Consider the following 21,591-nt stretch of genomic DNA (forward strand, 5'->3'; position numbering starts at 1 on the left):
GATTGCCCTCCTTCAACGCTGAAGAGCAAAGGGATGGCAGTGGGGAAAACTTGACAGTTGAGGGATTATTTGTGAGTTGCATTTAATTTTCTCTTTGCCTGAAAGAAATACCCCCCCCCCATTCTTATTGTTCCTGTCTGGTAGTGACTGTTTCAAGCAATGCATGTTACAACAGTTTAGTTATCAATGGCCATTTAATGGAGCTGCTTGGGGGCTGGATGCATTAGGCCCATTAGCTCAAAGGGATGGCTAGGAAGGCATTAGCTCTAAGGATTATCTTCTGCCACCTGATCCCTGTGCATTGGGACACTGGAGATTCTGCATAATTTTTACCAGTTCCACATGACAAAATTTTAAAAGGTTCACAATTCACAATTCTCACTCGTATTTGATATGTGTTATTAAAGTAATTGGTGGATGAAAATCACTTTTGTGGTTACTTTAATTGTGGAAAAAGTAATATGAGAATCAGACTTGAAATGCTTTAATCTTGCTTTGGATTAGACAATTAAGAGTTGGAAAGAAGATAGAAATGTAGAGGAATAAGTCTTTCTTCCAATAGCACCAAAGTGATTCAAATTCAGGCCAATGTCCTGCAAAGTTAGTTGCAGGAGTTAAAAAAAAAAACCTCTTAAAAATCATACTTGTTTTACTTGCATTACCTGCAAAGCCCAATTCAAGAAATGGGAGAAAAGTCAAGGAATGAATGTCCTCAGCAAACCAAATGTACAGGTATAGTAGGGGGTACCTTGCTCAATAGTAGTAACTGTGAAAGGGATCTCGGAGTCCTAGTGGACAATCACTTAAATACGAGCCAGCAGTGTGCTGCAGCTGCCAGAAAAGCCAACAGTGCTGGGCTGCATTAACAGAGGGATAGAATCAAGATCACGTGAAGTATTAATACCACTTTACAATGCCTTGGTAAGGCCACACTTGGAATACTGCATCCAGTTTTGGTCACCACGATGTAAAAAGATGCTGAGACTCTAGAAAGAGTACAGAGAAGAGCAACAAAGATGATTAGGGGACTGGAGGCTAAAACATATAAGGAACGGTTGCTGGAATTGGGTATGTCTAGTTTAACGAAGAGAAGGACGAGGGGGGACATGATAGCAGTGTTCCAATATCTCAGGGGCTGCCACAAAGAAGAGGGAGTCAAGCTATTCTCCAAAGCGCCTGAGGGCAGGACAAAAAGCAATGGATGGAAACTAATTAAGGAGAGAAGCAACCTAGAACTAAGGAGAAACTTCCTGACAGTTAGAACAATTAACCAATGGAACAACTTGCTTCCAGAAATGGTGAATGCTCCAACACTGAAAGGTTTTAAGAAGAGACTGGACAGCCATCTGTCCGAAATGGTGTAGGGTTTCCTACCTGCTTGAGCAGGGGGTTGGAATCGATGACCTCCAAGGTCCTTTCCATCATCATCATCATCATCATCAATAATAATAATAATAATAATAATAATGTAATGACCAATGAGGTGTACTCTTAAATATGTGACTTGTATGATTTCAGGCCATTTTCACACAGCCACAGGCTATACCTGTTATATCTTCAGCACCAGTTTTCTGTTGCTCCACTCATCTCCTAATGCTGTACATCATTCAGCCATGGAAGTAGTTAGTACTCCCTCCTGCTTGGCAATGGGTGGGACATAAAAAACTAGCCAGACAGTGCCATCCTTGTTCTTCCCTCACTGCATTCATTTTTTGCAAAAATAATACTAGTTTATCTATTTATTGGATTATCCAATTTTTCCTTCAAATTCTCATATGGCTCATTTTATCTCCTTTTTATGCTGATAGTAGTTCTATGAGATAGGTTGAAGTAGAAGAGAGTGATCAGACCAAAGTCACCTAGTGAGTTTTCATGACTGAAGATAGACTTGAGTTTGGGTCTCACTTCTTTAGTCTCATAGTGGAACTACTGTGCCACACAGGCTTTGCAAGCATATTCAGGTAAACTTGATAGACATTAATTTGGGGTATTTGATTGCAAATCCTCAAAAGCTGTTGATTATATCAGTCTCTTCTGCTTCAACATCTAGTTGTTTTATAGTTCATGGAAGAAAGATTTATGCAGTGCTTTTTTTTGTAAAAAAAAAAAAAAAAAGGTGCCAGAACTCTGCACAGCTCCAATGGACTGGTGGAAGCCTCTAGCACGCCGCATCCAGCTCCAGTTGAAAGCCCTTTACGGAGCAGGGGGGAGGGGGGGAGCTTCCAAGGCGCAGATCACGTGAGCAATGTCAGCTGACGGATGCCATTGCCATGGCTTTTGAGAAGGCGCTCGTTCAGAGCCGAGATGTCTTCTGCTACCTCGTCTTCCTCCATCTCTGATGACACAGAGGCTTCCTCTGGAGCCAGAGTGATCAACGTGGCAGCAGTGCTGCTGCTTTGGGAGCGCACCTGGTCCCTCGAAGAGATTTGCTCCAGGAGCCAGTCCTGATCCCTGGTGGCCAACGCGGGGTGAGGACAGGCAGTGAAGGGAGCCCCATGAACCAAGGCAGAAAAGAGGGTCTTCTTTTAGGGCCATAGAAGTGTTTCCAGATTGACCTTCGATGCCCCCAATTTCTTCCGGCAGCTTCCTTTCACCGAGCCAGAGCTTTATTCTCACTGGCGGCTTAGGAGGAGCCAGTTCTTCCCTTCAAAGAACGCATGTTCCGTTGTGTTCTACGTCAAAAAAAGCACTGGATTTATGGATGCTCAGTAATACAAGGGGAAGATATATCTAGATAACCCTCAGATGGTGCAGCCAGATCATGAAGATGGAAAATATGGTGAGACTGAAATGTCCTCACTTCTAAGACAGGATATTTGCTTGACATTTGTTGCTTAAATAAGCACTGTGGGAATAATGGTATAATTATTCCTTAGCATCTGTTGTAGAATGAACAGACAGAAATCAGTGGTAACAGGGAGAATTCCCACTGCAGGTTTCTGAGAATTTTTGTGCTGTTTTGAATGAGTGGTTTTGAAAATAGGTTCTCTCCGAGTCAGCTGCCTTGTTTGAAATTTCATCTCTTTGATCTTAAGTAATAATAGTAGTTCGGTGTGACAGATATACACAAATATGTGTTGTTCGGGCAAGATGTATCAAGCCTTTGAAAAAAAAATTAGGCCAGGGATCTGCAACCTTGACAACTTTAAGACTTGTGGACTTCAGCTCTCAGAATTCCTCAGCCAGCTATGCTGAGTCTTAAAGTCTTAAAAGTTACCAAGGTTGCAGACCCCTGATCTAGACTGATACTTCTTTCTCCCTCAAGCCTCAATCCATAGATACAGTTCTCAATGTACGGTCATAATTGGGAGCAGAATTTTCATTGCTAAGCAAGGCACTTATTAAGTGAGTCATGTCCAATTTTGTAATCTTTTTTTGGGGGGGGGCTACAGGTGCTAAGTGAGTCATTGCAATTGTTAAGTGAATCATGATGTTAAGCAAACCCGGATTGACTTTGCTTGACATAAAGTCGCAAATGGTAATCACATGACCTTGGGGTACTGCAACAGTCATAAATTCATGCCAGTTGCCAGACTCCCGAATTTTGATCATGTTACTATGGGGATGCTTCTGTAAGTGCAAAGACCAATTGTAAGTTATTTTTTTCAGTGTGCCATTCTAATTTTGAATAGTTGTTAAATGAATGTAGTATAAGTCAAGGACTACCTGTATAGTCCCAGACATCTTCCTTAAATGTTTCATTTTCTAATAAAAAAAATTAAAGGACAGACTTTTACTAATACACAGTAATGATCATTTAGCTTTTATCCAGTAGGAACTTACAATGATGAAAATAGAAAAGTAATGCTTGTCAGTTCTTCTTTGCTAATGAATCCCTAGTAAACTGGGAATTTTATTGTGGTCTTTCAGTTATACCAGTCTTGTGTTTTCCATCTTTATCTTATCAAAGGCAATGTATTAAGTTTAAAAAGACTGACTGATAGCGATAGGGAACAAAGTTGAGAAAAAAATAATTATCTGACTGATTGCAGTGATCTGGTTATAGTTTTACTATGTTATTACCTGATTGCTCTCAGGATGAGATGCGATGAGATTACATATGAATGCATACATCCATTCCACAATGAACCTGCTCACTGAAAATTCTGTAATCTGAGATTTCCATTATTATACCAACTGCTCTATCGAAACAATAGTAACTTCCTTATACAGTACTTTATCAAAAATCAGAATGCAGATTTATTTGAGTCACACTCTGTAAACTGCGTAAAGAATGCTTAAGGCATCTGGTTGCTAGGCCGAAGGTCCTGCTTCATGGTAGCAGGAATGAAACAGAGAGTAGCCTGTTTATCAAGGGAACAAAGGACTAATTTCCCCACCAGCCTAGCATAAGTTGTCTAACACACTTCGGACACACATTTTCTGTAAAATTAGTAAGTTTTAGGTTCTAGCATGTCCACGGATTATCCTTTAATTATGAATCAACATTATCAACTACAGACCTTCAGAGGTATCTTTGAGGAAAAATTAAGTTTTGGAAGGAGAGGATTGTACAGAAGATAATAAAGACTGGAAAATTATATAACATTTCTCCCAGTAGGTTCTCAGAACTGGGGAGTAGAACTTGCTTGTCTATTCTTTCAGACCCTAATCATCCTAGTCCTTAGTCCTTGCATGCATACTATACCTGCCACATTATCCAACAACAAATTAAGATTTAGATTCTGCCTTGTTAAAATCTAACCAATGCTCAGTAATTTATCTGTTTTTACACTGTATGTCAGGATTTTTTTTTCTTTTTGGATTTGGGATATTTTGTTCTGTTCTACAATTCAGTAAGAACAATTGGTAAAGTGTGAATGCTTTTTTCCATTAAAAAGTAATATATTTAATAAAATAATGTGCCCTGTAAAGGAGTTAACATTCATATCAGCTTGTTTAGGCTTTCTGTATATAGATATATATAGACAACCCGTGACCTTTGGGATCATTCTTTTTTCCACATATAATATAGATTTTTGCCATTTCCCCTCATCTTACAACACTCAGGTGAGCCTAGGTGAAACCCCTCATCCTCGTCCTCCTCCACTTTGCTGGGGGAGGGATAATTTTCTTACAAGATTCCTCAGTGGTAGAGCTTCTAATGTATGTCTTCATTAGAAAGGTCTTAAAAATTCAGGAGATATGTAGAGATATATCTGCCTTGATAATAGCTCATGTTGAACTGTATAGTCAACATCAGGAACCGACCACAGGAAATGTTTTATGCAATTTTATATTATGTCAGAAAATTCCTCACGGTAATGTTTATATCATAAAATGTTTTATTAAATTTGCAAATTTCAATTCCACAGGAGTCATGAGTTCTAGATTTTGAACACAATAAGTAAGCCAGCCCATTTGTAGTACCTTGGTTTAAAAGGTTTTGCCCTATGATGAATCATTTCATCCAGTTAAAGGTTATACATGAAACTTTTAGTAGTATATACTGTAGATGATTCATAACAATGAATAACCACACAGAGGTTGAGCAAGAGAGATGATGTATGAGCAGCTGTTGACCTTTTTAGCTTGATTTTCTCCCATCCTGCCTCTAAAAAGATGTCACACAGAGAGAGGGACAAATACTCAGAAATTACTTATGTAGGAGCAACTGCTTCATCTACATAATTGGACAGCTTTTCCCTCTTTTGAAATGAAGGCTCTTCTGAGATCTGAAATTGGCATATAGTTTGATAAAGTTTAAATTGATCCTTCTAACATAATTGCCCATCTGTATATTTTGATCTACCCTATTCCCTCAAGAATAATTTCAAAATACATACTAGTCTAGAACAGATATGTCAAACTCGTGACATCATGTGACGTCGCACAACGTATCGGTATTGTTTTGTCATTGCCAGCAATGGGGGTGGCACGGCTTTTGCATGACACGTCCGGCCCGGGGGCTGGCAGTTTGACACCCCTGGTCTAGAAGTACAATTTCATATCTATAGAATTATCTAGGTTCATGAGGTTTTCCTCAAAGAAGGAATATGTAATTTGGTCACTGTTTTCTCTCCCTCCCTAAACAGACCATGGTTTCACAAGATCACTGTACATTTGTAGGGATGGGTTCTGTTTTGAATACTCAAGATCACTCCTGCTACAAAGTCATAATTCATAATCCTACTGACCAAATAAAAAACAAAGCCCCAAAGGTAAATGTAAGAAAGAAATATGAATGTATCTTAAAAATGTATTATGAAACTGATAGACTTCATGTTTTTTTCCAGAGAAAAACTACAAAGGAGAAAAAGATATATTAACTACAGAACGTATTTTGAAGAATATGAGAAACTCTGTCTGAAAATATCCTTACCGAAGTTCACCCAGGATGTATGTTATGTTTCTTTGAAAAGACTAGATAAGTACTTCTAGAAGAAAAATAATGGAGGAAATGTCTCAAAGGTGGTTTTTTTTTTCTTCAAAAGGCAAATGGACTGTTTTTTCTTTGAGGAAATGCGCAACCTATAGTAAAGATTTCCTGGAAAATAAACAGTTTAAAAATGGTTTTGCTTCTTTCTCTCAAAATAGAATGGGCATTGTTGTGCAGAAGATAATATATTCTTATTATTGTATAATTAAGAGTAATTTTTTGTCAAAAATAGGCTTTTCCACATCACTATCTTTTCTCCAAATTCTCACAAAAGAGTTTGAAAATTTTCTACCTTGAAATACTGAGAGGATTCTTAGAAATCCATGACCCAGTTGGCCATCTTCATTTGAAGAGGATGCAAAACATTTTAATCTTTTTTCTTGCCCCTGAACTATTATAGATCCTTGAAAAAATATTTTTAATCCTCACAGAACAGCTATTGAGCTGTAGAACTCTCTTTCCTCTGCATTTTATACAGTATTATCTAATAAGCTGTAAAGATGAAAGGGCATTGTGCTAGGATTTTTAGAACCTGGTGTTTTTTCCAATATCTTTAACCATGATTGTGTGCGACTATGACAGCTGGAAGTGGCTGAACTGGGAAGATATCTCCTGAACAATGCAGAAGCCAGAATAGGCTACAGATGGTGAGCCAAAAGATAGAGGCAGGAAAAGTTCACAAATTCTGCTGAGCTGCAGCCAGGAACAACTCTGTTCCAGATTGAGATAAATCATCACAGAACCAGAAAAAAGAAAGCCATTTTTGAAGTGGTGGGGTTTTAAACTCTAGCAAAGAGCCATCATAAAAGAGGCAGTTCGCACTGTTTGTCATAAATTTCTGTGGATCACCATGTTTATCTGTGATCCTTCAGCAAAACTCTGGCTCTGCACAAGTAAAACCAATAACCTACATTTGAACTTTATTTTCTTCCTGCCAAGCCTGGAGCTTTTCCCCACTGAGTTAAATTGCTCTCCACCCATCCCTTGAATAAGCAAATCTGTTATCGGCATCAGACCTGCTATACTAGGAACTATTACTGGGCCCTGTATTACTGCCTCCATTTTGGCTTTCTGAAGAACTGGGATATTCTGATTTCACATGTGCAAGGCATGTTAAATGAAATAGTCAATTGCCACTCTGTTTACCCATGTTCTTCTCTTCCACTTTTGACAAGATATAAACCATTGTACATTCTCAAAAAAGTCACAGAATAAAATATCAATTACTCAGTATGTCTGAACATTTTTTCTCAAATGCTAATATGTTCTTAAAGTTTTGGTGTGATGATTTTCTATTTTTAAAATGATGTTCTATGAAAAGTGTCGATTCTGCTGCTTTAAATATATATAATACAATATGGCATAAGCTAAGTGTAAGATTTTTCTTACTTAAAAATAAACTAAAAATAAATAAAAATGAATAATCAAATTCTTGATTATTTGAAACAAAATTGGATACAATGTGAATTGTATCAATGCAACTGAAAATTCATGGAGGAGAAAAGGACTGGGCAAACATCTCAGTGAATGCATTAGGAATGCATGATTGAGAGGAGGAATTTTATCTTTTGTCCTCCCCATAGTTCAATCCATCTTCCACAAATTATAATTTGCATTTAGAGAATAGCCTCTATCCATGTCAATTAATGCAACCTACAACTGGCTTTAAGTTCTTGGCACCAACTAAAACAAACCTTACTAAATCAAAGTGTGGGCCCATTTCAAGCCAGGGTACTATTTCTGAGACTGGCCAAGTATTTCCAAGGAAAAGTGAAATAAAATTGTGCAGAAATTTGAGTTAGTTTTCAACCAAGAAGAAATGTACATTGTCAGGAGAAATATCATAAAGATGAGATATGAGATTATATGAAATATGGAAATAGAAAACTGACTGCAGAAAATGTCCAGCAGATATGCTTTCCTGGGATTTCCAGCAGATTTGGATTCTAAATGAACTATTTTCTTCAGAACCGAATTAAAAGTTCTCTAATTCCCACTGCACTGAATTTAAAAAAAAAAACAAAACAAAACTCTGTGGTAGTTTTTTAAAAAATAGTAATTGTGGTATTTAAAAAAAAAGATAAGTAGTTTTTGTCATTTGTTTGTGTTGTCAACATTTCAAATTCCTTTTTCCAAGAAAGACTTTTCAGCAATATAACCAACAGTTTTGGAATTGTTCTCTTTATAATATAATTTTGAGGGCTCCCCCCTCTCCTATCCTTTTAATGGTAATGATATTATGCTTATTAGTTTTGTGCTGGTTTCTTAAAGCCATGGTATATATTTGTAATTCTATTTTGATTATCAGTTTAGCATAATAAAATAAAGCAGATGTTAATAAATTTAAGATGTTATGAATATATAATAATTTAATTTGAAAACTGATACAAAATTCCAAAGTAAAGTCAAATTTATTTTGGTTAAGTTATGTATTGATAATTAACCTTTTAAAATTGTAAGTGTATCTTTTCCTTCGTAATTTACTTAAAAACCTTTATATAGTACTGCTCTATTGTAAGGTTTCTCTAAAAGGTTGTCTATAATTAAAATTACATATTTATTTGAAGAAGTGCATTTAACTCTGAGAGATTAGTATGACTAATAACTGACAGGCAGTGGGTGGATGGGTTGCAAGATGCAGTTAGAATAACACATTTAAGCAGGTTATTTTAAAGGAAAGTTTATTGCTTTTTCAGAAGAGTGGGTCAATCAGCTGATATGGGTGGTCGTAGGCTATCGAGGTAGTCCTCAGCTTACAACCACAATTGGGGCTAGAACTTCCATTGTTAATCCAGGTGACTGTTAAGTAAGATGCACCAGATTTTATGATTTTTTTTGCCACTGCAGTTAAGTGAATTATGCAGTTGCTAAGTGAATCTGGCTTTCCCTATTAACTCTCCTAATCAGAAGACAGGTGGGAAGGTTGCAAATGGCAATCACACGATCCCAGGACACTGTAAGCATATAATACAGGTAGTCCTCTATTTACAACCACAGTTGAGCCCAAAATTGATGTTGTTAAGTGAGAAATTTGTTACATGAGTTTTGCCCTATTTTATGACTTTTCTTGCCACCTTTGTTAAGTGAGTTACTGCAGTTGTTAAGTTAGTCACACAGTTGTTAAGTGAATCTGGTTTCCTCACTGACTTTGCTTGTCCGAAGTTCACAAAAGGGGATCACATGACTCTGGGACACTGCAACTGTCATAAATGTATATGATTAAAATCGGTTAAAAGATTTCTAACTACTTGTGCAGATACAGACACATTCTTAACAGCTCATAAATATATGAGAATATGTACTTTATTTTATTAATTTTTTTAAAAAACAATTGTATCTTAGGAACTCCATTAAGATGTTAGGTAAGTAAAATTGGTTTCCTAATAATTTTCATATTCTCTTTTAAGCATATTGGGGGGAAAACTAGAAAGCATTTAATTGCTTGGTTATAAAATAAGAAATGTTGTCTATGAAAAAAACCCTATTATTTCCACAGCAATAATCATAGCCATTTTAAAAATTAACTATCAGTGCTTTCTTTAAAAACATAATTAAAATAAACTTATAAATGGGTTAATTTGCTTTTTACATTAAAACTAATGGAAAACAGGAAAAGCTAATTTTCCACAGCAATTATAAATACTTCATGTTGGTCTCATTCAACAATTACCTTCACAACAATAACAAAGTTAATGAGCTCAGAAATCATTCCAGTGAACTGTATTATGTGCAAATAGGGATTACACTTGTACATATGACTAATCTGTGACTTTGATTACAGTAGTCACTTCTGAATCCTCTAGAACAGTGGTTCTCAACCTTTCTAATGCCGCGACCCCATAATACAGTTCCCCATGTTGTGGTGACCCCCAACCACTTATACATCACCGGGTGCCAGGGGCGTGGCCAAAGAAAAGGGGGGAAAATGGCGGACAGCCTTGTTTGGCGACCCCCGTGAAATGGTCGTTCGACCCCAAATGGGGTCCCGACCCACAGGTTGAGAACCACTGCTCTAGAATTTATTGGTGATTAATTTGGTAAACAGCTCCTGGTTTTGTAAAATTTATCACAAATCCTTCGTATTAGTTTTGAAGGATTGAGTTTAGAATTGCATATTGTATCCACACTTTTGCCATTTACATTAAGAATAGGAATCATAATCCAAAATCCACCCTAAGATTTTGGATTCATTCTGTAAATTAGCCTATTTGAGGTATGCTGGTCCAAAAATTATTGATCTATGGTGTACTGTTTTGCCCAACTAAAGATTACAGGAAAGAAAAATTTAATAGTATATAGGTTAGACAACCCATGCCCTGTTGGGTCATCGCTTCAGAGATATTGCCTTACAAATTCCTCAGTGCCTTCAACAATGACAGAACCTCTACAGGTAGTGTTCAACTTACAACCATTTGTAATGAACTTAACGTTTTTCAAATTTATGACCATTGCAACATCTCCACTGTCATATGATCAAAATTTGGAAGTTTTGCAACTGGCATGTATTTGACAGTTGCAGTATCTTGGGATCATATGATCACTTTTTGCAGCCTTCTGACCTGCAAAATCAGTGGGGAAGCCAGGTCCGCTTAACAACCATGTTACTAACTTAACAACTGCAATGATTCACTTAACAACTGTAGCAAGACAGGTCGTAAAATGGGGAAAAACTCACTTAACAATTGACTTGCTTAGCAATGGAAATTTTGGGCTCAACTGTAGTCATACGTTGAGGACTACTTGCATTCACTGGAAAAGCTGAGAGACACTCAGGTATGTATTTGCCTTGAAAATAGTCCACGTTGAACTATGTAGATAGCATAGTCAAACATCAGCACAGGAAATGTTTTATGATATTCTGTATTATGTCATAAACTACTTTCTTATAATCTTTAATAAAATTTGCCAACATTTAAATTTTATGTGAGTCATTTGGAAGCATTCTGTAAGTTAGCCATTTGAGTTATCTTGGCTCAAAAGGTTTTGCCCTATGGTGCACCCTATGGCCCAGTTAAAGGTTATAGACACGGCAGTTTTAGTAGTATATAAATGTTTATCTATATAGATATATATAATTATAATAATGGATAGCCACAGGGAGGCTGAGCAAGAGAGATAATGTATGAGAGTTGTGTCTTTTCCAGCTTTTATGTTTTCCATCCGGCATCTAAGAACATATTAGGCAGAGAAGGGGAAAAAGTCTCAAGAGATTTGAAATAATGTTGATACATAAAAGAGACTGGATCTACACAGTACTTTGGAAAACAATTACAAAATATTTTTCAAACACATAGCTAAATCTGTGTAAACGGTGTAAAAATACTGCAGCAGTTGAATGTTATAACTATATATATATAATTTGTTCAGATTCAAAATAGCACTCCCAAAATCTAGTATATGAACACTCCTTGTTCTGCTAGTAGCTATAGAAGTGATAATCAAACCTACTTCAGGTGAAGTTGATTGCAGTATTTCTTTTTAGTCTTTGTGCACAATTAGCACATTTAAATGATGGCACTTGACAGTAATCAGCTAGCACACACTTCTTGATAGAAACATAGTAGATAGCTGGTCCAAAGTCTTTGCCATAAAACAAGTGCTATGAAACAAGGGCAACTGAGGAAATAAGTTCAGAGTAAAACATTTAATAACCAGCAACTGTTCTTGGAGATTAGTATTATAGCATTAAACACATCCAAATCATGTACTGTATAAGTTAGATCATTAAACTATATCAAGAACTGCAGCTCTTATATTCAATAATACTGAAGGTAGAGAACCTTTCTGAAATTCCCCTTAATTTTCGTCATACAGTTTATATGCAAAAACTTTCTAATTTTAGAAATTGCATTCCCATGTTTAGTAGATTGGTTCTAGAACAGAAATCTTCCAACAGATAACTATTTTTTTTATTTATACATACTATATCTTTATTTTTTAATTCAACTTTTCATTGAAATCTGCTGCATATATAGGTAGCTAATTAAGCCTGAAATTTTACTTATAAATCATTGCAGTCATTATGCAGGTCACCTTGTGACTTGACTTAATTTTACAACCACTTTTACAATTGTTGTTAAATAAATCATGTAGTTGTTAAGCCACCCACATGTCAATAGGCAAATCCAGCATATTCAACGGGTGTTTTTTGCTGATTTCTGCCAGAAAACAAAAACATAGTAAACTGTGGTCATGTGATGCAGGGTGCTGCAATTGGTTGTAAATGCAAGCTGATTTTCAAGCATCTAAACTGCAATCATGAGATCACAGGGGAAGCAGTCCTAACTTTGAGAACAGGTTGTAAGTAACTTTTTAAAATAACTTTGAACAGTTGTTAAGTGATGGATCATTAACTGTGGATTACCTGACTCTTTCTGCATCTGCTGTCTCATTGGGAAGAATTATTCACTTGGGGTTTTGAACAAAAGTTTATCTGTCCTACAAAATGGTTCATACCAATAAAACCACAACCTCAGATAAAATAAATGTTGGGCAATATGTAAAGTTATACAGAAGCTAGATAATAAAAAAGCCCAATTTATTTTCTTCTCATATTTATATAGGCATATCCCTTAATATCTCTCTGAGGTAAACTGTGCTGAAAGTAACCTTGAAGTTACCTAATGACTCAGTGCAAATGTATAAACCTTGATTTTCTTGGTCCTAGTCCAAAACTTTAGCCGTTCTACTAGATAAAATAAAAAAAATTACTGTGATAAAATGATTCCTCTTGCAAAGTGGGAAACCTATTGCTCTTCAGATTTTACTCAGTTTTAAATCCCAGCCTAAAACAAAGTATAAGCAACAGTAAAGAATATGCAAAATTGTAATTTAACAATTGGGATGTTACCATTATTGTGTGCTATAATATTCAAAGCCTAACAATTTAGACTTTATTAAATATTTACTCAGAATTAAATTGCACTGAAAATAAAAGTTACAAATGCTGCTGCAGTTATTTAACAGATCACATGAGAAGGATTTATAACTGAATAACTATGCATAGGATTTGGCTCTGTGTTCCTTCACTCATCTATTAATGCTCATAAAAGTAATCCTCTTCAGTAATAAACTGTATAATAATTATTAGGATTATGTTGGATTGTGGTATCTAAATTTTATGCAGTTTGTGATAACTACTACTGTCTCATTTGCATATCTTAAAAAATCTGGGATGCAAAAATCAAGGTCGTTACTAAGGGGATTTCTTTACTGCTTTGTAATGATCATCCAAATTCTGCATGTCAAAATGCTTTAATTAATCATTTAAGGAGGAAGAAAATCAAAAGACATTACACCCCAAACACTGTGGGGCAAAAACCTCAAAGGAAGTGTAGTTTACAAAAGAAGCCAAGAAGGTGAGGTCACTCTCTGTAGCCATTATCTAATTGTGTACAAGTAGTCCTCGAATTACAATGGCACTGAAAAACAACTTATGATCATTTTTCACACTTATGATTATCGCAGCATCCCCATGGTCACGTGTTCAAAATTCAGATGCTTGGCAACTGATTGTTGCAGTGTCCCTGGGTCATGTGATCACCTTCTGTGACCTTTTGACAAGCAAAGTTGATGGGGAAGCCAGATTCATTTAACAACTGTTACTAACTTAACAATTACAATGGTTCATTTAAGACCTGTGGCAAGAAAGATCATAAAGTGGAGAAAAACTCACTTAACAACTGGCTCACTTAGCAACAGAAATTTTGGTCTTAGTTGTGACCTATTTAAGGAAAGCTACCTAAACTCAAGAGCTGATAAACCTATTAAACACCATGCTGAGCTTTTATGAAACCCAAAACCAATAGAAACATCTCTGAGCACAGAATCAATGGATAAACAACTTTCTATGCTATTCCTTTCTGATTTTATGGAAACATTTGTTGTTGTTAGTTGCAAAGTCTTGTCCGACCCATTGCGACCCCACGGACAACGTTCCTCCAGGCCTTCCTGTCCTCTACCATCTTCTGGAGTCCATTTAAGCTCACACCTACTGCTTCAGTGACTCCATCCAGCCACCTCATTCTCTGTCGTCCCGTTCTTCTATTGCCCTCAATCTTTCCAGCATTAGGCTCTTCTCCAGTGAATCCTTCCTTCTCATTAGGTGGCAAAAGTATTTGAGTTTCAGCTTCAGGATCTGGCCTTCCAAAGAGCAGTCAGGGTTGATCTTCTCTAGGACTAACTGGTTTGATCGCCTTGCAGTCCAGGGGACTCGCAGGAGTCTTCTCCAGCACCATAGTTCAAAGGCCTCAATTCTTTGGCGCTCAGCCTTTCTTATGGTCCAACTTTCACAGCCATACATTACAACTGGGAAAACCATGGGCCTTGACTATACATACTTTGGTAATTCTCAGCCACCTGGCCAGTAACTTCCACTCTTTGGGATGGTAGGCGTTGCAACAGACTAAGGAATAAAGTTGGGTAATTAATTTAGATATGCCTGGCAGTTTGTCACATTTGTAAGGGACATAAAAATAAGATATTTTCTAGGAAGTAAAAATATTTTTTCAGGGAGCAGAGAGAAAGTGGCAACAGTAGTATGACCTTCTTTCCCAATCCACTGCAGGGGAGACAAAATACTGCCACACACAAATGATGGAAAATAGTCACACTGTATGGAGCAAATTAAGCTGAGTGAATGTCAAAAATGCAATTCTGAAAACTTCTTAAAAGCTCCCTGGGAAATTAAGGCCTTTCCCCCCCACACACACTTCTTCAAACCAACCAATGCATCTTCCTTTCTGAGAACTTTTAATAACCGGAAAGCTACCACCTCCCTCCCCCACTCTAATCCTCTTTTCCTAAAGCTAACCCCACTCCTCACAAATCCTTTTAGTAAGAACCTTCCTCGGCTTAGAAGTCTTAGCAAAACCTAACAATAACTTCTGCGACAAGCTCCAGAGGAGGAAGCAACACCTAGAAGAGAAAGTACTGGGGCAACTTAAATACGAGCATTTCGACTATTATCACTGCCTCGGGGAATAACAAGCCAAGGCCAGTCAAAAGCCCTGAGATACCGCGGTCCTACTTCGGTGTATCTCCAGCGAGCTTTAAACGACGGCGGGGGCCGCAACAGGTGAGGAGCCAGGGCGCTTCTGCCTGGGAAGGGTAGCAGCTGCAGCGTCTCCCAGGCCCCTTGTTGAAAGGTCTCCTAGCAACCGCTGGGCCAATCGGGGTGCCGCGTGGGGGAAAGAGAAGGCGGGATTTGCGCTCAACGCCGCGAGCCGCGCGAGCGGGAGGGGCCAGGTCGGTTGGCTGGCGGAGTGGGGGCAGCGGCGGAAGCGGGGCGAGCAGCTGCAATTGGGAACCCGAAGCTGGCTGGCCTGTCCGGACGGAGCCCGGTCGCCCCGCCCTTCTGTGCAGCAGGTGGGAAGTGCCAGAGGCATGTCCACTAAAGGACGGGCAGCCGCTGCCCAACCCCGAGAGAGAAGGCGGTGGAATGTCCCACCCTCCCGGTTCTCCTGGAGCAGGTCTGGGCTTGAGCTCTGCACGCCGCGGTGCGGGGGGGAGAGAGAGAGAGGGGGGGGGGAGAGAAGCCGGGCGCGCGCGCTTGCGTCAGGGTGTGGGGGGCTGCTGGCTGCCGCGGCACGCCGAGGGGAAAGCATGCTGGTGGGGTGGTGCAGGCTGGGAAAACGGGTAGTCGTATTGCAGAGCGAGCGAGAGCGTTCGCGTTGAAGTCGAGAAAAATGGGGAAGGGTGAGAGGGACCCACGTGCGGACCGCAGCCTGCTTCCTACGTCTGAATAAGTCGTTTTAAAAAAAAAAAAACCTTTGCAGGGGGTGTTATCCTCTCCGTTTAAGGCAGCTTCCCCCCCTCCACATATTTATTTCTGGGTGCAAAAGGCAAAAGGCACACATGAAGGGAGCATGAAGGCAGGGAAGCTTTGGAGGCAGGCGGTGGGGGACCCGCGGTAAGGTCGGAGCGTTGCGTGCGCATTCTGGGAGCTCCGCTACCTACAACAAGCCTGCGAACCTGCCGGTCGGGGGGGATTTTGATAAGCCGCGGCGTCGGAAACTCAACTGGTGATGTATGTTCTGTGGATGATACCTTATCACTTGAAGTCGCCTGAGAAGATGACGTCGTAACGAATAGAATAGAATAGAATAGAATAGAATAGAGCTGGAAGGGACCTTGGAGGTCTTCTAGTCCAGCCCCCTGCTTGAGCAGGAGAACCATTTCAGAAAAGTGATTGTCCAGTCTCCTCTTAAAAATCTCCAGTGATGAAGCACCCACGATTTCGAGGGGCAAACCGTCCCACTGGTTAATTGTCCTCACTGTTTAGGAAGTTTCTCCTTAATTCCAGATTGCTTCTCTCTTTGATCAGTTGCCAACCATTGTTTCTTTTTAGAGCTAGTTGCTCCAGCTGCCCAGTTTCCAAATGCTTTCTCCGGATCGATTCTCTGCTTAATGCACAGAGAACAGACAGTTCGGAATTTGCTCCATTCAAATTGATTTTTTTTTTAAAATTGCTTTGTATTATATCAGCTTTCCCCCAATCCGCTCCTCCTGGGTATGCCTTGTTGAGATCAGCAGTTTAATTCGCCCGAAGGCTGAGATTTGGGAAGGCTGAGTAAACTATTTTTTTTCGTGCCTAATGAGGACATTCAGTGAAGTTACAGGTTGCTTTTTCTTTTTCAAGCATGTATTGTGTTAGGAAGTATAGTTTTTTCTCTCTCCCCAAAATGTACTGTTCAGTTTTCTTGTAATCATTACAAAAAGGAATGGCATCAGACATCTATAATTTTTGGTCGTTCCATCCCAGTATAATGTCTATTACAAAGTTATCGGTATTGCTTTGAAAATAACCTGCTACAACAGTGTCAAAATTCTTAAAACCAGTTGTTTTTCTTGTGCAATGTTGCCTCTTAATGGAGGGAACCTATTCTTCTTAACTCCATGGGAGAAATTGTTTCCAGTATTGGAAAATAAATGAAAATGATTCTGCAGTTCTTGTATAATTTAATTATTTGAGGATGCATCATGCTAATTCATTCTAGAGTACGCAAGTTAAGAAAAGTTAATTTCCTCCAATTTGGGAAAAAAATGTTTTTGCAGGTCTTCTACATCCTTCACTGTGCTTAGTTTATACCTAAGCATGCATGAAAAATATCCTATTTAGTGTATTTAGAAAGCAAGTGTAAAATATTAGAATTCTTAAATATTAGATGTAAAGTTATATACACTTGAATGGCTTCTGGGGTCTTTTAAATTCCCATTCACAAACTGATTTTGTTCCACCTGGTTTAGAACATTCTCTGCAGTGGATTGCTTGCTTACCGAAGGATTTACACTTCTATAAATTCTTATTGCAAGAATTTTTCTTGCAACAGTTGATGTTTCTTGTTATGTAGCACCTTTTGAGGGACTAGTAAAATAGACATTCTTGCACTAAAATCAGATATGAAGATTAGACGTGAGTACAAAAGAGTCCAGTATCAATTTTCTAGTGATATTTTTATTTGAATGCCTTGTTTCATTATTGGTAAAATACTTTGCTGTCTTTTGGAGAGCAGATTAACTCTACTGCAAAAAGATAACTGAGTGTATATAAACATTGGACAACTATCTCCCTTTTTAGTTGGTGATGCAGCCATATGGTGTAATCTGAATGTGCTGTTTAAAGTGCGCCTTACGTATATATTAAATTTCAACAGCATGAAACACTATCAGAATATATAATCAAGATGGTAATTAAACCAACTTTTCAGATTGTACAGAATTTTTTATAATTATAATCTGTATAAAAATTGATAAAAGACATATGAAGCAGTTATGTTGAATAGATAATTTTTGACACCACTAAACAGTTGTAGAGAAGCAGGTGTTTTCTAATTTAGAATTAATTTTGCATTATCTGTTGACAAAGAATGGAGAACTGATTTAATATAGCTAGGCCAAGCACTGCTTCTTACATTTATCATATAAATATTATGATAATAAGAAATTTATCATATTAAGAATATTACAGAAACGGAGATAAAATGAAACAAATTTTGGCATATAAGAATTGAAATGATGTGCTATAGTCAGTGATATTCTTTTGAGCCTGATCTGGATGAGTATTTAACCAGATGAAGAAGTGAGTTCTGAAGTTTGTGCCTGATTTTCTTGCCATATGGAATTGCTGCTGCATGGAATTGTAAACCATCTCCATGTGAAATTGATTTGACAGCAGTAGAATGAATTAAGGCACCAGAAATGATTGTGACAACATTATTTAATCTAATTTAGAATCTGTGGTTAAGTTTTTCTTTCCAGATTTGAAAATCAAGGTGTGTATGTATGTATGTATGTAAGTATGTATGTATGTATGTATGTATGTATATAATATGTGTTAATTTGTTAGAAAAATAATCCACAGAAATATTTGTAACAGTTTTTCTTCTCTCCATGTATATTTTGAAACTATCTTTAAGTATAATGAGCATAAAAAGTGAGGTAAAATATCAAAGAATCTGGTGGCACCTCCAAGATTAAATTTTTATGATATTTAATATAAATATTTATACTTGCATGATACTGCAATAGTTGAACAATATGAAATTACAAAGTACTTTCAACTTAAAAAGGTCTTATACTGCTTACAGAAGCTTTCTTGTGAAACACTGCCAGGAAGGCAATGTATCCAATTCAGGGCTAGGTATCCTGTGATCAATAGGCTCTTGCTATGGTAGAGGTCTCTGAAGTTTTCTTCCCTGGATCAGGGAATATTGGTACATCATTACATCAGCCTCCATAATCCTTGGCAGCCCAGCAAAAATGTTATCCAGTTAATTCAACCCAGTTATAATTTTTAAAACTCACATTTGCTTTATCACATCCGAGCAAAATGTCCTAATTTATTTATGTATTTGTAAACATTGGGGAGTATGAATCCAATTTCTTTGTCAGTTGGGTAACCATATAAATGTCAAATCTGAAAAGCAAAGTGTGTTTTAACCAAGCAGGATGCCTTCTAGGTCTGCTTGTGCTCAGGTTTGGTTTAAAGAGTTTCATTAATTTAAAACTTTTTTTGCTGTTCTAGGCAATGCTGACACAGGAAGCATAACCCACAGTGATCATAATGGTCCTCTGCTGATTAATGAGGCTTCCTGGATGTGTTAGTTGCTATGGGAGATTGGAGCAGTGTAACAGTGGCAGAGCTGTTTTCAGGTAAACCAAGAGATGAGTGGAAATTTTAGGATATTTATTTATTTGATTTGTACTCTGCCCCAAATTCAAAAATTCTTGGCAATTCACAAGAGCAGTGTTTCCCAATCTTGACAATTTTAAGGCATGTGGACTTCAACTCCCAGAATTCCACAGCCAGCTTTGCTGGCTGTGGAATTCTGGGAGTTGAAGTCCACATGCCTTAAAATTGTCACGATTGGGAAACACTGCACAAGAGTGATGCAATAAAATGCCTACAGTAAAAGACGATAAAGACAGAAGCACCACTACTGCCTACGAGCCTCGATCCAACTCACTATCTCACGAAAGGGGTGGTACTTCTTCACAAGCAGATTCTTTCAGGACATCTGAATCAGATGGGGGTGAAACAAAGAATAGGACTGAGCAGTATTATGAATTCAGTTGCTAAAGAAAATGGGTGTGCGTAGGGTCACAAACAATCCCGGGAGAACTATGAGCTGCTTGAAGTTGTTGACTGATCTATGTTAATGCCAACCTGCCCTTCAAATGAGGAGGCGTGATGTCTTAGTTATTAAGATGCTGAGCTTGTCAGCTGGAAAGCCGAGTTTGAGCCCCAAGTGCCTCACAACGGGGTGAGCTCCCATTACTCGCCCCAGCTCCTGCCAATCTAGCAGTTTGAATCCGAGTAGTTAAATAGGTACCATTTCAGTGGGCAGTTTACCGTGTTCCATATTTTCATGTTGGCCACATGATGATGGAAACATCTCTCACCAATGCAGGTTCTCTTGGCTGAAAATCGGAGTTAGTCACAACTGCACGGGACACCTTTAAATCTTAAACTCCAAAATATCTTTTTGGAATTGAATCCAAAGCACCACATAGCTCCTGGGTTTAATGCAAAGGACTTAATAGCATTCACATATTTTTGCTATTCCTAAGCTAATACTCTGGACATTTGTGCCTAACGTATGTAACATTCAAATGGGAATGCAGAATGATATGGTGGCTTATAATGCGCTTTGCTGTAAAACCAGCCTTTGCAGGCCTGTTACAAATTTTCATATATTTTCATTTACTAGCCAGTGATAAATCTAATGTTTTCCATGTGTTGTGCTAAAGTATTACAATATGGAAAACCCTATAACTGGAAAGAAACAGCACATTGACCTATGAATTGGAATGCTAGTATAGTTATTTAATCAGATGCAGATTTCTCTGTCAAAGGGTATTGCCACAGATGTTTTAGAATTGTTTCGATAATAGTTTTCTTAATAAAGATTGGTATGTTAATAATATAGCCCTTCCCTCATCTTTCTGTAATTTAAACAATCGTGGCCTAGTGAGCAACAATTTGAGAGGTAGACTTGACTCTCAAACTTGGCTTGAAGGTATTTTGAATAACCTTTTTTTACCTTAACTGTTATTTAAAATACCTTCAAGCCAGGTTTGAGAGCCAAGTCTAGCTCTCAAATTGTTGCTCACTAAGCCATGATTCTTCTTTATTGGTGTATGACTGTTTTGACTTTTTCTTTCCCCAGATAATAATATTACTTGGTATACCTCATCCAGAAATATGTCTCCCTCGAGCTTAAGTGTGCCTAAAGTGCAAAACTCAGCACTGCCTCCGTCTAAAAGCATGCACAGCTTTTTCAGTGTCCTCTGCACAGAAGAGAATATTGAACAAAGCCTCTCCTATCTTAACAAGGTAAAAAATATTTTATTACCAAGAAGCTCTCCTGAGGGATACCCACCCTTGCAGCCTCAGTCCCATAAATTGGTGATAAGAGTTCAGATTTTACCACTGTCCGAGACTGATTTCAAAATACTGTATCTGTTGTGGTAGGAATTGACCACGCTTGGCTTCCCATCACTTTATGCTGATTCCAGAGGCAAAGAAGTAAGCATAGTTTCTGTATTAAACTGTATGAATGAGCTCCTGCTGATGCAGCGTAAAAGTCTACGTGCTCAGGAAGAAACAGAAACCCAGCATCTGAAACTGGGCAGCGATATGGACCATCTGCAAAACTGCTACATTAAATTAAAGGTAACATTCTGTGTTACGATACCCCTTTTTAATATGT

General features: G+C 38.0%; 1 protein-coding gene across 8 annotated transcripts in view; it reads left to right on the forward strand.

Moving 5' to 3' along the window:
- Positions 1 to 14,781: 14,781 nt before the first annotated feature.
- Positions 14,782 to 21,591, forward strand: part of LOC120297873 (SSX family member 2 interacting protein) — a 32,841-nt gene continuing 26,031 nt past the window's right edge. For 2 of the 8 annotated variants that reach the window (XM_039321012.1, XM_039321013.1), the window contains exons 1-4: positions 15,648 to 15,849; positions 19,404 to 19,531; positions 21,049 to 21,215; positions 21,354 to 21,554. In XM_039321012.1, coding sequence (XP_039176946.1) covers positions 19,489 to 19,531; positions 21,049 to 21,215; positions 21,354 to 21,554 — 411 coding nt within the window. In that variant the 5' untranslated portion in view covers positions 15,648 to 15,849; positions 19,404 to 19,488. Of the gene's footprint in view, positions 15,456 to 15,607; positions 15,850 to 16,049; positions 16,407 to 19,403; positions 19,532 to 21,048; positions 21,216 to 21,353; positions 21,555 to 21,591 lie in introns of those variants that run through there. The other 6 variants (XM_039321010.1, XM_039321008.1, XM_039321014.1 and 3 more) reach the window with 6 other exon arrangements.

This window comes from Crotalus tigris, unplaced genomic scaffold, assembly GCF_016545835.1.
Source record: "Crotalus tigris isolate CLP2741 ecotype Arizona unplaced genomic scaffold, ASM1654583v1 scf7180000023718.2468807, whole genome shotgun sequence".
NCBI lineage: Eukaryota > Metazoa > Chordata > Lepidosauria > Squamata > Viperidae > Crotalus > Crotalus tigris.